The sequence below is a fragment of the Oncorhynchus mykiss genome, chromosome 7 (assembly GCF_013265735.2).
Source record: "Oncorhynchus mykiss isolate Arlee chromosome 7, USDA_OmykA_1.1, whole genome shotgun sequence".
NCBI classification, from domain to species: Eukaryota; Metazoa; Chordata; class Actinopteri; order Salmoniformes; family Salmonidae; genus Oncorhynchus; species Oncorhynchus mykiss.
The window spans coordinates 16,508,263-16,525,846 of NC_048571.1; the positions used below are offsets into that span (position 1 = coordinate 16,508,263).

Below are 17,584 nucleotides of genomic sequence, written 5' to 3' on the forward strand. Positions count from 1 at the left end.
CCTATGTGGTAATTGTTCAGCCTATTTATAATAGGCCTAATCTAAACTCAGCAAAAAAAGAAAACAAGCCTTGACAAATACCTATTTTGTAGAGGTTATGGTATTTTGATATTTTTGATGTAAAGGATTAGTTCAGAAGCCTTGTTTCCATATTCGTGTTTTGTGACCAGGGATTTGCCTGACCATATGACCTGACCAGGAATATAAACTCAGCAAAAAAATAAATGTCCTCTCACAGTCAACTGCATATATTTTCAGCAAACTTAACATGTGTAAATATTTGTATGAACATAGCAAGATTCAACAACTGAGACATAAACTGACATGTGACATGTGACACAGACATGTGACTAACAGAAATTGAATATTGTGTCCCTGAACAAAGGAGGGGGGTCACAATCAAAAGTAACAGTCAGTATCTGGTGTGGCCACCAGCTGCATTAACCATTGCAATGCATCTCCTCCTCATCAATTTGCACCAGATTTGTCAGTTCTTGCAGTGAGATGTTACCCCACACTGGGCTCTTCGCGGGCCACGGCAGAATACTGACATTCCTGTCCTGTAGGAAATCATGCACAGAACGAGCAGTATGGCTGGTGGAATTGTCATGCTGGAGGGTCATGCCAGGATGAGCCTGCAGGAAGGGTACCACATGAGGATGTCTTCCTTGTAACGCACAATGCTGAGATTGCCTGCAATGACAACAAGCTCAGTCCAATGATGCTGTGACACACCGCCCTAGACCATGACGGACCCTCCAAATCGATTCCACTGCAGAGTACAGGCCTCGGTGTAACGCTAATTTCTTCGACAATAAACGCAAATCCAACCAAACCGCAACTCGTCGCTGAAGAGCACTTTTTTGCCAGTCCTGTCTGGTCCAGCGTCGGTGGGCTTGTGCCCATAGGCGAAGTTGTTGTCGATGATGTCTGGTGAGGACCTGCCTACAACAAGCCCTTAATCCAGCTTCTCTCAGCCTATTGCAGACAGTCTGAGCACTGATGGAGGGATTGTGCATTCCTGGTGTAACATGGCCAGTTGTTGTTGCCATCCTGTACCTGTCCCGCAGGTGTGATGTTCGGATGTACTGATCCTGTGCAGGTGTTGTTACACGTGGTCTGCCACTGCGATGACGATCAGCTGTACATCCTGTCTCTCTGTTGTGCTGTCTTAGGCGTCTCACAGTACGGACATTGCAATTTATTGCCCTGACCACATCTGCAGTCCTCATGTCTCCTTGCAGCATGCCTAAGGCAAGTTCACGCAGATGAGCACGGACCCTGGGAATCTTTCTTTTGGTGTTTTTCTTCAGAGTCAGTAGAAAGGCCTCTTTAGTGTCCTAAGTTTTCATAACTGTGACCTTAATTGCATACAGTCTGTAAGCTGTTAGTGTCTTAACGACCGATCCACAGGTGCATGTTCATGAATTGTGAACAAGCATGGGAAACAGTGTTTAAACCCTTCACAATGAAGATCTGTGAAGTTATTTGGATTTTTACGAATTATCCTTGAAAGACAGGGTCCTGAAAAAGGGGCATTTATTTTTTTGCTGAGTTTGGGTTAATGAATTAAAACATATTTTAAAAGAAAATGTTCTGCGTTTGCTCTCTGACACTTCTGTTTTTGTTTTATCATTTAGTTGACTTCTCATTTCTGCTGGACAATTGAATACTCTAACCTTACATTGCTATTTGCTATGTGGTTTGCGGCTGGTTTTACCATAAAACAACGTCTGGTGGGTTAGGTAAAACTTTATTTTACAGTCTGTTTTCTACTTGATAGACGACGAAGAAATTACATTGTAAAATGGTAATTACATAATTAGTACCTATTATAATTTTGTTTTCTTTGGGTATTAAATAAAGCACCACCATTCTTTATAACCTTAAATAGATTTCATTTAATTGTATATAAACTACAAGTAAACTATAGTAGAACTAGACTACTTGTAGAATGCAATGCGGATCTTGTTCCTCAAAATTTTAATTCGTCCTGTTGTGTGTGTGTGTGTGTGTGTGTGTGTGTGTGTGCGTGCGTGCGTGTGTGTGTGTGTCAGTGTGTGTGTGTGTGTGTGTGTGTGTGTGTGTGTGTGTGTGTGTGAGAGAGAGAGAGAAAGAGAGAGAGAGAGAGAGAGACTGGGAATGTGTGTGTTGTGCTGAAAGAAGGTAGGTTATTTCGCTGAGGATCCTGGGTACATAGCTCAATAATAATGCAGCGACGAGGACTTTAAACACACATGCAACAACACAGGGACGAGAGCAAACGGAGAACACACATTGTTGCTCTGGATTTTACGGGTCTCTCTGTATTCTGTAAATACGCTTAGTTTAGTTACATTATATTCACATAATCGCTTCTACCCCATTGATATGACCGCGTCCTGTTCCGCTTGCTTGGGGAGAGAGAGTACAACAACAGGAATTAATTCTAGTTACGCTGTTCTGATCCCTTCGAGTCGGTTTACCGGGAAATGGTAACGTTTACACAGCATTGGAAGGACCATGGTTGAGGCGAGCAGCAAATTTCTCCTAATTGTAGTCGGCTCCGTCTGTTTTATGCTGATCTTATATCAATACGTCGCGCCTGGGGTTATCAATTTCGGCTCACCACACGGCTATTTCACTGAGGAGGACGATGGTGGGGACATTTTCCCTTCCCCAGACCCGCACTACGTCAAGAAATACTATTTCCCAGTCCGGGATTTGGAGCGAACGGTGGAATTTGAAATCAAAGGAGAAGACGTGATCGTGTTTTTACACATTCAGAAGACAGGAGGGACAACGTTCGGGAGACACCTGGTTCAGAATGTGAGGTTGGAGGTTCCGTGTGACTGTAGACCGGGTCAGAAGAAGTGTACCTGTTATCGACCCAACCGAAAAGAGACCTGGTTATTCTCCCGGTTCTCCACCGGTTGGAGTTGTGGCTTACACGCGGACTGGACCGAGCTAAAAAATTGTGTTCCTGGAGTTCTAGATAAAAAGGAGACCAGGATGAAAAATGAAAGGTGAGATAAAATAGGCTAGTTGACTTGTTGACTTGTTTCAGGAGTGTTGGGCTGGATCAAAAGCGTGCACAGCCTGTGGGTCTCCGACACTTGACAATTGTTGAAGATCATTAATAATCGGGTGGTATGATCACGTCATTAGGGAGCGTGCCTGGGCGATTCTCTCTCACTCTGTGTGTGGACTTACTGTGGCAGCAGATCCGCCGCAGTTTGTTTTGACTGTGTTTTAATGACAGACTGTCATGTGAATTTTTACCATATCCGAAGGGATAGATTTATAGGGTAACCTAACTGTCAACTCGAATTAGCTATAAGAAAATCATGCTGTCAAACTAAGCAGTATTAAAATAGTAGGTATTGATCCTTCTTCAACATTGTAGCATATCGAACAGTGATGCATCGTTTTAGTGGCTTGTAAAACGCTTGAAACGTGTTGAATATTGATTACTGTAAACCACTGAATCAACATTGGATCAGAAATGTTGCAACGACAAAATTGAATTGATGATTCTACTGAAAGAAAACGTTTCTTTTGGAAAAGCAGATCTTAGCTTGCAGACATGCATTGCTACATAGCTTACTCCTTTATCTTCAGGGATCACTACGCAGACAGACTGTTAGACAGATTGGCAGAGGAAACTACCATCACTTTAAGTCAGAGAAGATTTGGCTCCTGCCCCTCTCTCTGTTTCGTCTGTCTGTCTGTGTGGACTTTTGTTGATGTAAGAGGACCCCTGCGGGGGTTGACTCCACTCTAAACCGGGTGATTACTTCCGCTGGTTACACACATACACTGTACTGCTGGTATTCCTGGCACAAGGCTCTGTGATGGTCAGAGGTGATGATGCGTCTAGCTACTCCAGAGGCTGGAGGGAGGAAGTTTATCTGCTCACACTTCTACACAATGTGCGTTGTGTGTGTGTCATTGTGTCCTCAACACTAATTTTCTCTCTCTCTCCCTCTTTCTTTCGCCATCTCTCTCTCTTACCCTCCTCTCTCTATCTCCCTCTGTGATGGTGTCATTTTCTAATCAAACAGCAGGCATGCTTTCTGCTTGGTGGCTTTTGTTAGTGTTCAAATACTGGAGAGTTGAGACCAAATCACGGACGCTGGACAGAGTGGATTTCAGTTGTAACGAAAGACAGTTTTAATGAGTCAGAGATATCTTGTCCCGCAGTTTTACGTGCACGGACCTAGTTCACATAACTCGGCAAGGAGCCAGGTGAAAAAGAGGCCTATACAATGGTTACATACATTTTTATACATAGAATAAAGTAGGTGGAGTCTTGTCGTTTCGGTCTTCTTGACTGGTCGGAGGGTTGGAGGCGGGCCTTGCTCTAGCCAGAGCGGGCCCCATTGGTGCACAGCAAAAGTGCTTTGCTCTTGGGACCGGCCAGTTAGAGGGAGATGAGATGTGTGTTTATATAAGGAAGAGGGGGTCAGTCTTATGGCTGGGTGTATGTGTTCTTACGACGGAATGTCTTTGTTTATATGAGCTATGTGTATGAATATTTATATAACACTTTATAGCTGTTGGTCCTCTCTCTCTCTCGCTCTCTCTCTCTTCCTCCTCTCCATCTCTCTCTCTCTTCCTCCTCTCCATCTCTCTCTCTCTTCCTCCTCTCCATCTCTCTCTCTCTTCCTCCTCTCCATCTCTCTCTCTCTTCCCCCTCTCCATCTCTCTCTCCTCTCCATCTCTCTCTCTCTCTCTCTTCCTCCTCTCCATCTCTCTCTCTCTTCCCCCTCTCCATCTCTCTCTCTCTCTTCCTCCTCTCCATCTCTCTCTCTCTTCCTCCTCTCCATCTCTCTCTCTCTCTTCCCCCTCTCCATCTCTCTCTCCTCTCCATCTCTCTCTCTCTCTCTTCCTCCTCTCCATCTCTCTCTCTCTCTCTCTCTCTTCCCCCTCTCCATCTCTCTCTCCTCTCCATCTCTCTCTCTCTCTCTTCCTCCTCTCCATCTCTCTCTCTCTTCCTCCTCTCCATCTCTCTCTCTCTTCCTCCTCTCCATCTCTCTCTCTCTTCCCCCTCTCCATCGCTCTTTCTTTCGCCATCTCTCTCTCTTACCCTCCTCTCTCTATCTCCCTCTGTGATGGTGTCATTTTCTAATCAAACAGCAGGCATGCTTTCTGCTTGGTGGCTTTATAGCTGTTGGTCCTCTCTCTCTCTCTCTCTCTCTCTCTTCCTCCTCTCCATCTCTCTCTCTCTTCCTCCTCTCCATCTCTCTCTCTCTCTCTCTTCCCCCTCTCCATCTCTCTCCTCTCCATCTCTCTCCATCTCTCTCTCCTCTCCATCTCTCTCTATCTCTCTCTTCCTCCTCTCCATCTCTCTCTCTCTCTCTTCCCCCTCTCCATCTCTCTCTCCTCTCCATCTCTCTCTCTCTCTCTCTCTCTTCCTCCTCTCCATCTCTCTCTCTCTCTCTCTTCCTCCTCTCCATCTCTCTCTCTCTTCCCCCTCTCCATCCCTCTTTCTTTCGCCATCTCTCTCTCTTACCCTCCTCTCTCTATCTCCCTCTGTGATGGTGTCATTTTCTAATCAAACAGCAGGCATGCTTTCTGCTTGGTGGCTTTATAGCTGTTGGTCCTCTCTCTCTCTCTTCCCCCTCTCCATCTCTCTCTCTCTTCCCCCTCTCCATCTCGCTCTCTCTTCCTCCTTTCCATCTCTCTCTCTCTCTTTCTACTCTCCATCTCTCTCTCTCTTCCTCCTCTCCATCTCTCTCTCTCTTCCCCCTCTCCATCTCTCTTTCTCTTCCTCCTTTCCATCTCTCTCTCTCTTCCCCCTCTCCATCTCTCTCTCTCTTCCTCCTCTCCATCTCTCTCTTCCCCCTATCCATCTCTCTCTCTTCCCCCTCTCCATCTCTCTCTCTCTTCCTCCTCTCCATCTCTCTCTCTCTTTCCCCCTCTCCATCTCTCTCTCTCTTCCTCCTCTCCATCTCTCTCTTTTCCATCTCTCTCTCTCTTCCCCCTCTCCATCTCTCTCTCTTCCTCCTCTCCATCTCTCTTCCTCCTCTCCATCTCTCTCTCTCTTTCCCCCTCTCCATCTCTCTCTCTCTTCCCCCTCTCCATCTCTCTCTCTCTTCCCCCTCTCCATCTCTCTCTCTTTCCCCCTCTCCATCTCTCTCTCTCCCCCCTCTCCATCTCTCTCTCTCTCTTCCCCCTCTCCATCTCTATCTCCCCCCTCTCCATCTCTCTCTTCCCCCTCTCCATCTCTCTCTCTCTCTTCCCCCTCTCCATCTCTCTCTCTCTTTCCCCCTCTCCATCTCTCTCTCTCTCACTTCCCCCTCTCCATCTCTATCTTCCCCCTCTCCATCTCTCTCTCACTCTTCCCCCTCTCCATCTCTCTCTCTCTTCCCCCTCTCCATCTCTCTCTCTCTCGTCCCCCTATTTCTCTCTCTATTTGTCAGAGCGTGGTTTCTACATTAGGCCAAATGCCTTTTTTCATGGAAGATTTACTGCAATTTCTAAAATGTCTGTTTTACCTAATGGACAACTGTCTGTCCTAATGAATGGCTATATATGGGAGGAGGGGAAAGAGGAGTGGAGCGGATGGGGGGTGGAGGATGATGAGGGGATGGAAAGGGTAGAGGAGGAAGAGAGTAGAAGAGGATGGTAGTGTAAGAGAAGAAGAGGGCATAGGAAGATGGGAACGAGGGACAGAAGAGGATGGTGAGAGTGAAGGCAGAGAGTGTGTTGTTTCGTTGCTGTGGAGGGGGAGGATTCAATTAGCATGCCTGTCAATCTGCCTGGATCACTCGCTGTTTAAGCTTCACAGCGTAGATCACTGCAGGGTGAACTGTGTGTGGGTGCGTGACTGACCAGACAGGTCGTTGTGTTTTAATCCAATCAGATTATCAGGGATTAATCTCGGGCTGCTCAACATTCCAAAGATGGTTACTCCTTCATCCCTACAATCCCAACACCACATTCCCACACCGGGAATCTCAGTTTCCCTATACCAGTGTGTATTCCAGCATTCTACAGTTTTCTTTCTCTCTCTCTCTCTCTCTCTCTTTCTCTATGTGGAATACAAGGCAAGTTTTTAGGCAGTAATTGTTTGCAAACAGGTGACAAACACGCACGCGTGTACACTCACACACACAAAATCTACACTGAGTGTACAACACATAAAAACACATGCTCTTTCCATGACATAGACAAGTTATGATCCCTTATTGATGTCACTTGTTAAATCCACTTCAGTCAGTGTAAATGAAGGGGAGAAGACAGGTTTAAGAAGGATTTTTAAGCCTTGAGACAATTGAGACATGGATTGTGTATGAGTGCCATTCAGAGGGTGAATGGGCAAGACAAAAGATTTAAGTGCCTCTGAACGGGGTACGGTAGTAGGTGCCAAGCACACCGGTTTGTGTCAAGAACTGTAACGCTGCTGGGTTTTTCACACTCAACAGTTTCCCTTGTGTATCAAGAATGGTCCACCACCTAGAGGACATCCAGCCAACTTGACACAACTGTGGGAAGCATTGGAGTCAACCTGGGCCAGCATCCCTGTGGAACACTTTCTACAACTTGTAGAGTCCATGTCCTGACGAACTGAGGCTGTTCTGAGGGAAAAAGAGGGTGCAACTCAATATTAGGAAGATGTTCCTCATGTTTTGTGTATACAGTGTATGTTCGGAATAGGGCAAACATTGTGAAGAGACTGTATGGCTGGGAGTGTGCTTCTGTCACTTCTGCTGAAACAGAGGGAGAGAGATGGTGGCGTAGAGGGAGAGAGATGGAGGGGGAGAAGGAGAGAGATGGTGGGGTAGAGGGAGAGAGATGGTGGGGCAGGAGATGGTGAGGTAAAGGGAGAGAGATGGTGAGGTAGGAGATGGTGAGGTAGAGGGAGAGAGATGGTGAGGTAGAGGGAGAGAGATGGTGAGGTAGAGGGAGAGGGATGGCGGGGGCGAGGGAGAGAGATGGTGAGGTAGAGGGAGAGAGATGGTGAGGTAGAGCGAGAGAGATGGCGGGGGAGAGGGAGAGAGATGGTGAGGTAGAGGGAGAGAGATGGTGAGGTAGAGGGAGAGGGATGGCGGGGGCGAGGGAGAGATGGTGAGGTAGAGGGAGAGAGATGGTGGGGTAGGAGATGGTGAGGTAGAGGGAGAGAGATGGTGAGGTAGGAGATGGTGAGGTAGAGGGAGAGAGATGGTGGGTTAGAGGGAGAGGGATGGAGGGGGAGAAGGAGAGAGATGGTGGGGTAGAGGGAGAGAGATGGTGGCGTAGGAGATGGTGAGGTAGAGGGAGAGAGATGGTGAGGTAGGAGATGGTGAGGTAGAGGGAGAGAGATGGTGAGGTAGAGGGAGAGAGATGGTGAGGTAGAGGGAGAGAGATGGTGAGGTAGAGGGAGAGGGATGGCGGGGGCGAGGGAGAGAGATGGTGAGGTAGAGGGAGAGAGATGGTGAGGTAGAGGGGGAGAGATGGCGGGGGAGAGGGAGAGAGATGGTGAGGTAGAGGGAGAGAGATGGTGAGGTAGAGGGAGAGTGATGGCGGGGGCGAGGGAGAGAGATGGTGAGGTAGAGGGAGAGAGATGGTGAGGTAGAGGGAGAGAGATGGCGGGGGAGAGGGAGAGAGATGGCGGGGGAGAGGGAGAGAGATAGCGGGGGAGAGATGGCACGGGAGAGGGAGAGCGATGGTGGGGGAGAGGGAGAGAGATGGTGGGGTAGAGAGAGAGAGATGGTGGGGGAGAGGGAGAGAGATGGTGGGGGAGAGGGAGAGAGATGGCGGGGGAGAGGGAGAGAGATGGTGAGGTAGGAGATGGTGAGGTAGAGGGAGAGAGATGGTGGGGTAGAGGGAGAGAGATGGTGGGGGAGAGGGAGAGAGATGGCGGGGGAGAGGGAGAGAGATGGTGGGGGAGAGGGAGAGAGATGGTGGGGGAGAGGGAGAGAGATGGTGTGGGAGAGGGAGAGGGATGGAGGGGGAGAGGGAGAGAGATGGTGGGGGAGAGGGATGGAGAGGGAGAAGGATGGAGGGGGAGAGGGAGAGAGATGGTGGGGGAGAGGGAGAGAGATGGTGGGGGAGAGGGAGAGGGAGAGGGGGAGAGGGAGAGGGATGGAGGGGCAGAGGGAGAGGGATGGCGGGGGCGAGGGAGAGGGATGGAGGGGGAGAGGGAGAGGGATGGAGGGGGAGAGGGAGAGGGATGGAGGGGGAGAGGGATGGAGGGGGAGAGGGAGAGGGATGGAGGGGGAGAGGGAGAGAGATGGAGAGGGAGAGGGATGGAGAGGGGTGGAGGGGGAGAAGGAGAGAGATGGAGGGGGAGAGGGAGAGAGATGGAGGGGGAGAGGGAGAGGGAGAGGGATGGAGGGGGAGAGGGAGAGGGATGGCGGGGGCGAGAGGATGGGGAGCAGGAGAGATTGGGTTAGAGAGGGAGAGCCTGTGCACTGTGGAAATTGTCACAGTTTGCTTCATTCTCACTGTGTTTTTGGTGTCATGGCACTAAGTGTGTGTGTGTGTGTGTGTGTGTGTGTGTGTGTGTGTGTGTGTGTGTGTGTGTGTGTGTGTAGCCCATTCCATAGATTCCTGTCGGGAGCTCTGAGTTATGTGTAGACATTGATGATGTGATACAACCAGTAGGACAGGATGAGGAGTGTCTCTACACCACGATGGGGTAAACACAATAACACATCACAGGAAAAACATCCTCTCTCTCATGGGCACACACGCACACACACACACACACACACACACACACACACACACACACACTGAGGTCTGTCAGGTGGCTCAGTGGGGTTCGTCTTCCTCTAGAGTATCAACACACAAACAAACACAGTCTTGTATAACTAACCTTGTGGGGATACATAGTTCAGTCCCATTCAAAATCCTATTTTCCCTAACCTTAACCCCAAAATCTAACCTTAACCTAACCCTAGGGTTAGGAGTAACCTTAAACCTAACCCTAGCTCCTAACCCTGACCCTAGCTCCTTAAGCTAATTCTAACAATAATTTAAACCTTAACCCTAAACCCCCTAGAAATACCATGTGTCCTTGTGGGGACTAACAAAATGTTTGTTTGTTTGCTATTCTTGTGGGGACTTCTGGTTAAACACACACACACACTGTGAGGTGTGAGGTTTTCTCTGTGGTGTTATCTCACACAACAAGTTGACGATAGTGATGACAGGACTACTACTAGAGTTGAGCTCGAGTTCACAACCCACCAAGGGGATTGAAAGACATGTTACATACTGCGCCACTGGGCTCCATCTAGGCTTGTTCTACTCAAGATATTTCGATCTGAACATTCCACAATGTTCTGCCATACTGAACGCAACCCTGCTCTTTCTCTCCGAAGGGATTTCTCAGCCCACAGAACACTTAGCCGTGCACTCACTGATGAGCAATTAGCCAATATTTCTATGGTTGTTAATAAGGGCCGCTACGCTAAGCTATGCTTGCAGTGGGAACATGATTACAGCCTATTAATTAGCCTAGCATCTAGCATAACGTTAGCTGGGCAGCAGGGGAGGCTCCTCAGAGGAGGAAGGGGAGGACCATCCTCCTCAGTGAATTTCATAAAAATATTGAAACATTACAAAAGTTATCCTTTTTAGTTAATTATGCTAAATATATTCAAGTCAGCAAATAATTGATTAAAACTCACTGTTTTGCAATGAAGGTCTACAGTAGCCTCAGTAGCACTCTGTTGGGTAGCACCATGGTGCAGCCGGAGGACAGCTAGCTTCGGTCCTCCTCTGGGTACATTAATGGTTATCACCCCCTTCTATAGACTTACACAGTAATTATGACAGCTTCCAGAGGACGTCCTCCAACCTACAGTATCGGAGCTCTTTCAACAATCAACTGACATGCTGTTCACCCAATCAAAGGATCAGAGAATGAATCTAGTACTGAAAGCATAAGCTACAGCAATTAGCTAGCACTGCAGTGCATATGATGTGGTGAGTAGTTGACTCAAAGAGAAAGAAAATAGTTGAACAGAAAAGCAAGAGCGAGAGAGCTATATTTCTTAGGCATTTTTTTGTTTCACATATTAAGCTAGCATTGAATGCAGGTAACTAGTTTAGCATATTCAAACACCCGGCTCAAACAGAGAGTGATGCTATGTTAGCTAGCTGGCTATGGCTATCCAACAGAGAGGGATGCTATGTTAGCGAGCTGGCTATGGCTATCCAACAGAGAGGGATGCTATGTTAGCTAGCTGGCTATGGCTATCCAACAGAGAGGGATGCTATGTTAGCTAGCTGGCTATGGCTATCCAACAGAGAGGGATGCTATGTTAGCTAGCTGGCTATGGCTATGCAACACTGGAACTCTTCCAAGTCAATTATTCATTTATTGCCACCGGGGCCTGCCGATGAAACTGCTTGCTACTGACTGTACACTGTACTGCATGATTATAGTGGGTTTACTAGCGCGTTAGTCCTAGTAACTATGTTGACTATGACATGACAGTGATGTATGTTGTATGCGGTTAGCGGTCATGATATGAAGGTTTGGCTTGGAAAGGTTTTTTTCGCCTGGTCACAGACACCTGATGTGTTGTGCACTGAAGTCCACAAGCGAAGGGAAAAGGTGAGAGGAGGAGAGCGTGTAAATAGATGCGAAAAGGAATTACACACAGTACCAGTGAAAAGTTTGGACACCTACTCATTCAAGGGTTTTCCTTTATTTTGACAATTTTCTATGTTGTAGAATGATAGTGAAGACATCAAAACTATGAAATAACACCAATGGAATCATGTAGTAACCAAAAAAGTGTTAAACAAATAAAGATGTATTTTACATTATTCAAAGTAGTTACCCTTGGCCTTGATGTCAGCTTTGCAATGGAAAAAATAATAAATAATAATTGTTAGTGTTGCACACTCTTGGCATTCTCTCAACCAGCTTCATGAGTCACCGGGAATGCTTTTCAGTTAACAGGTGTGCCTTGTTAATTTGTAGAATTTCATTCATTCTTAATGTGCTTAAGTCAATCAGTTGTGTTGTGACAAGGTAGGGGTGGTATACAGAAGATAGCCCAATTTGGTCTAAGACCAAGTTCATATTATGGCAAGAACAGCTCAAATAAGCAAAGAGAAATTATGAAACTGGCTCTCAGGAGAACTGCCACAGGAAAGGAAGACCCAGAGTTACCTCTGCTGCAGAGGACAAGTTCCTTAGAGTTAACTACACCTCAGATTGCAGCCCAAATAAATGCTTCACAGAGTTCAAGTAACAGACACATCTCAACATCATCTGTTCAGAGGAGGATGCGTGAATCAGGCCTTCATGGTCGAATTGCTGCAAAGAAACCACTACTAAAGGACACCAATAAGAAGAGACTTGTTTGGGCCAAAAAACATGAGCAATGGACATTAGACCTGTGAAAATCTGTCCTTTGGTCTGATGATTTAATCGTTTTGATGTCTTCACTTTTATTCTACAATGTGGAAAATAGTCAAAACTAATAAATGAGTAGGTGTGTCCAAACGTTTGACTGGTACTGTATATACAACGAGCTGTTTGTACGTGGCTGCTATGAAAGTGCACTGTTTGCGTGGGATCAGGGGTGTGTTCATTGCGCCGATTCTGTTGAAAAACGTTTCTTAAATGGAAGCAAATGGAATGAAATGGGGATAAACATACCTGAATTTGTCCAATAGAAGTTCTCGTTTTGCAACTGTTGGACTAATGATTACACTCAGCTAGATGCAGGCAAGTGTGTGCAAGGAGTTATTGAATGTGTCACTGTCTGTCACTTTAATTACTCAAGATTCTCTCGACCTGTGCACCTACATTGTGAACTGTCTTTCATAGGCTAGGTTGTAGGCAACCTCATGATGGGTATAGGGAAAATGTGACTATCATGTAGTAGCCTAAACCTATCCATGTTACATTGAACTGGGTGAATGGAATATGAATGACAGTCATCCAATATGCTCTAATAGAAATAAGGCCATGCCCATAAAATAAAATAATCATCCTCCCACATCTTAAAAGGCACAGACCGCCGCTGCTGGCCAGTGACTGATTAGCAAGAAGAAGGCATTTATTTGGTGTGTGCCGTGTGGCGGGGAAGAATGTGAACCGAGCCCATGATCTGACAGCCATGCTAATTGAATTGTGGGAAGACACAAATTCCAGACTGTGACACACACAGACGGACCTACTGAACTTCGCAAAAAGGATTCATTAAGACAATGTTGTCTCGCCCGTCTCTCTCTCTCCCTCCTTCCCGCTCTCTCTCCTTCCCTACATTTCCTATCCACTCTCTTTCACATCCGTCTGTCTCTCTGTGAAGGGTGTTGTTTCTTTTGTCATCCTGTTGTCTGTTCCCTGTGTGGCAGTTTCCTTCACATAGGTCAAAGGATGCTTCAGGCTCAGGAAGTGCTTAACTCCAAATGATCTGAGTTTGAGATAGATACACAATATACACACATGTATTGGACACCCCTTCAAATGAGTAGATTTGACTATATCAGCCACACCCGTTGCTGACAGGTGTATAAAATCAAGCACACCACCATGCAATCTCCATAGACAAACATTGGCAGTAGAATGGCCTTTTAACTAGGCAAGTCAGTTAAAAGAGCAAATTCTTATTGATAATGACAGCCAAACCCGGACAACACTGGGCCAATTGTGCGCCGCACTATGGGACTCCCAATCACGGCCGTATGTGATGCAGCCTAGATTCAAACCAGGTACTGCAGTGATGCCTCTTGTACTGAGATGCAGTGCTGTAGACCACTGCGCCACTCGGGAGCCTTACTGAAGACCTCAATGACTTTAAATGTGGCACTCACAGAGGATTCCAACAAGTCAGTTCATCAAATTTCTGCCCTACTAGAACTGACTCGGTCAACTCTAAGTGTTGGTATTGTGAAGTGGAAATGTCTAGGAGCAACAATGGCTCAGCCGCAAAGTGGTAGGCCACACAATCTCACAGAACGGGACCGCCAAGTGCTGAAGCGTAAAAATCGTGTGTCCCTGCAGCAATGTTCACTTCCCAGAAGAGTGTAGTCTGTTATAGCAGCAATGTCCCAACATCTAGTGGAGAGACTTCCCAGATGAGTGGAGTCTGTTATAGCAGCAATGTCCCAACATCTAGTGGAGAGACTTCCCAGATGAGTGGAGTCTGTTATAGCAGCAATGTCCAAACATCTAGTGGAGAGACTTCCCAGATGAGTGGAGTCTGTTATAGCAGCAATGTCCCAACATCTAGTGGAGAGACTTCCCAGATGAGTGGAGTCTGTTATAGCAGCAATGTCCCAACATCTAGTGGAGAGACTTCCCAGATGAGTGGAGTCTGTTATAGCAGCAATGTCCCAACATCTAGTGGAGAGACTTCCCAGATGAGTGGAATCTGTTATAGCAGCAATGTCCCAACATCTAGTGGAAAGACTTCCCAGATGAGTGGAGGCTGTTATAGCAGCAATGTTCCAACATCTAGTGGAAAGACTTCCCAGATGAGTGTAGTCTGTTATAGCAGCAATGTCCCAACATCTAGTGGAAAGACTTCCCAGATGAGTGGAGGCTGTTATAGCAGCAATGTTCCAACATCTAGTGGAGAGACTTCCCAGATGAGTGGAGGCTGTTATAGCAGCAATGTCCCAACATCTAGTGGAGAGACTTCCCAGATGAGTGTAGTCTGTTATACCAGCAATGTCCCAACATCTAGTGGAGAGACTTACCAGATGAGTGGAGGCTGTTATAGCAGCAATGTCCCAACATCTAGTGGAGAGACTTCCCAGATGAGTGGAGGCTGTTATAGCAGCACAGGGGGGACCAACTCCATATTAATGCCCATGATTTTGGAATGAGATGTTCGATGAGCAGATGTCCACATGTAACAGATGTGAAACGGCTAGCTTAGTTAGCGTGGGCGCTAAATAGCGTTTCAATCAGTGACGTCACTTGCTCTGAGACCTTGAAGTAGTAGTTCCCCTTGCTCTGTAAGGGCCGCGGCTTTTGTGGAGCGATGGGTAACGACGCTTCGTAGGCGTCAGTTGTTGATGTGTGCAGAAGGTCCCTGGTTCGCGCCCGGGTATGGGTGAGGGGACGGTTTAAAATTATACTGTTACACACATACCTTTGGTCATGTAGTGTATATACACACACACACCTAGCTCTGCATCACAGAACATTGGATATTTTCATCATGGGTAGAAGCAAGGAAGGACACTGAATGTGGGTACGTGTGTGTGCATGCATGTCTGTGTGTTTCCCCCACCACTCCTTTCTCTCTCTCTCGCTTCACTGCTTCTACTCTGACTCTTGACTTCAAAGACACACAGACACACACAAGCTCCATTCACCAGTCACTCATCACTGACACAGCCTATTCAGACTAGACTAAAAGAGAGGGGGGAAAGAGAAGGGGAGTGTATGAAAAGAGAGAGGGGGAAGACAGGGGGTGTATGAAAAGAGAGGGGGGGAAGACAGGGGGAGTGTATGAAAAGAGAGAGGGGGAAGACAGGGGGGTGTATGAAAAGAGAGGGGGGAAGACAGGGGGAGTGTATGAAAAGAGAGAGGGGGGAATAGAGGGGGAGTGTATGAAAAGAGAGAGGGGGGAAGAGAGGGGGAGTGTATGAAAAGAGAGGGGGGGAAGAGAGGGGGAGTGTATGAAAAGAGAGGGGGGGAAGAGAGGGGGAGTGTATGAAAAGAGAGAGGGGGGAAGAGAGGGGGAGTGTATGAAAAGAGAGAGGGGGAAGACAGGGGGAGTGTATGAAAAGAGAGAGGGGGAAGACAGGGGGAGTGTATGAAAAGAGAGAGGGGGAAGACAGGGGGAGTGTATGAAAAGAGAGAGGGGGAAGAGAGGGGGAGTGTATGAAAAGAGAGAGGGGGGAAGAGAGGGGGAGTGTCTGAAAAGAGAGAGGGGGGAAGATAGGGAGGGTGTGTGAAAAGAGAGAGGGAGGAAGAGAGGGGGAGTGTTTGAAAAGAGAGAGGGGGGAAGAGAGGGAGGGTGTATGAAAAGAGAGAGTGGGAGTTGATGAAAAGAGAGCGAGGAGAAGAAAAGTGAGTGCACAAGAGAGAAGATCCACTTCTTGACCGCAGGGGACCGCTGAGTCACAAAGCAGAGCTGATAAACACACTCAACCACACATAATGTAGTCTGAACCTATCCCCGTACGTGTACACTCACACACACACACGTGCCCTTACCTGATGATTGTGTTTGTGCTTCTCAAACACTCACACCCACTAACTAATGATCTCCTCCACACCCACCCTCGTCTGTTCCTCCTCCTCTTCTCTCTTCATCTACTCTATCTTTCTTTTCTCCTCATCAGATGACACAAAGGGCTGTCTCAATAATCCCTCGCCCCACCCGGAAGGTGTGTGTGTGTGTGTGTGTGTGGACTCCTGCTGAGTAGCAATACCCAGTGACCTGAAAAATAGCAGCTTCCCAGCCACCAAAGACAGGGGGGGGGGGGGGGGGGGGAGAAGGAGAGAAGAAGGCAGAGAGAGATGCTACATTAGAATCAGTCTCTCCTCTCTTCTCCATAACATCTGACTCTGCACTTTCTGAGACCCCCCCCCCCCACACACACGCACACACACACACACACACACAGACTCTATAATTAAAAAGGCTGGCAGTTTTTGACTAGTATGATGTTTTTGTGTGCGTGAGTCATACGAAAATGTGTGTGTGATTGATGTGGTGATGTCACTGTGTTATGTGTTGCTTGCGTTTGGTCTCTCACATGGCCCGTTGTCTCCTCCCTGTCATGAGCTCTTTGGTCTCTCCTTCATTCCTGTGTTTTTCTCCTTCACACTATTTGTTTCATGTAAATGTCAGTCAACAGTGCCTGAAGAGAGCTTTCTAAACTCAGTCACCCACAATGCCTTTTGCCTATAGTTCGTTTGAGGGTGTGTGAGTGTGTGTTTTTATAAATAATTGTTTCTTTTGTGTTTGTCTGTGTGTGTTTGATTTGACCTCTTCTCATTAATAAGCCTGTGTGACTGGTAAATGTTGTGTATGTGTGTGTGTGTGTGTGTGTGTGTGTGTGTGTGTGTGTGTGTATGTGTGTGTGTGTGTGTGTGCGTGTGTGTGCGTGTGTGTGTGTGTGTGCGTGTGTGTGTGTGTGTGTGTGTGTGTGTGTGTGTGTGTGTGTGTGTGTGTGTGTGTGTGTGTGTGTGTGTGTGTGTGTGTGTGTGTGTGTGTGCGTGTGTGTGTGTGTGTGTGTGTGTGTGTGTGTGTGTGTGTGTGTGTGTGTGTGTGTGTGTCTGCAGATTTGTTTGAGGAGTCAGTCAGTGATGTTGATATAAGCCCAGGGCCAGTCTCATCACGCCTAGACACAGCTAACCAGAATGACAAGCCTTACTACAGACACAACTACGTGTCCCCAATACTGCACTCATCAGAACTCTGGGAGGGAGGCAGAGAGGGAAGGAGTGGGAGGGAGGGAGGGCAAGAGGGAAGGAGGGGGAGGGAGGGAGGGCGAGAGGGAAGGAGGGGGATGGAGGGAGGGAGGCAGAGAGGGAAGGAGTGGGAGGGAGGGAGGGAGGGCGAGAGGGAAGGAGGGGGAGGGAGGGAGGGCGAGAGGGAAGGAGGGTGAGGGAGGGAGGGCGAGAGGGAAGGAGTGGGAGGGAGGGAGGGCGAGAGGGAAGGAGTGGGAGTGGGAGGGAGGAAGG

The 17,584-nt window shown here is 47.6% G+C and overlaps 1 protein-coding gene across 1 annotated transcript in view; it reads left to right on the top strand.

The window, feature by feature from the left end:
• Window positions 1–2,174: 2,174 nt before the first annotated feature.
• The window catches only part of LOC110528787 (heparan-sulfate 6-O-sulfotransferase 1-A), a 27,520-nt gene continuing 12,110 nt past the window's right edge, over window positions 2,175–17,584 (top strand). The window contains exon 1 of the mRNA XM_036982786.1: window positions 2,175–3,005. Coding sequence (XP_036838681.1) covers window positions 2,503–3,005 — 503 coding nt within the window. The 5' untranslated portion in view covers window positions 2,175–2,502. The remainder of the gene's footprint in view (window positions 3,006–17,584) is intronic.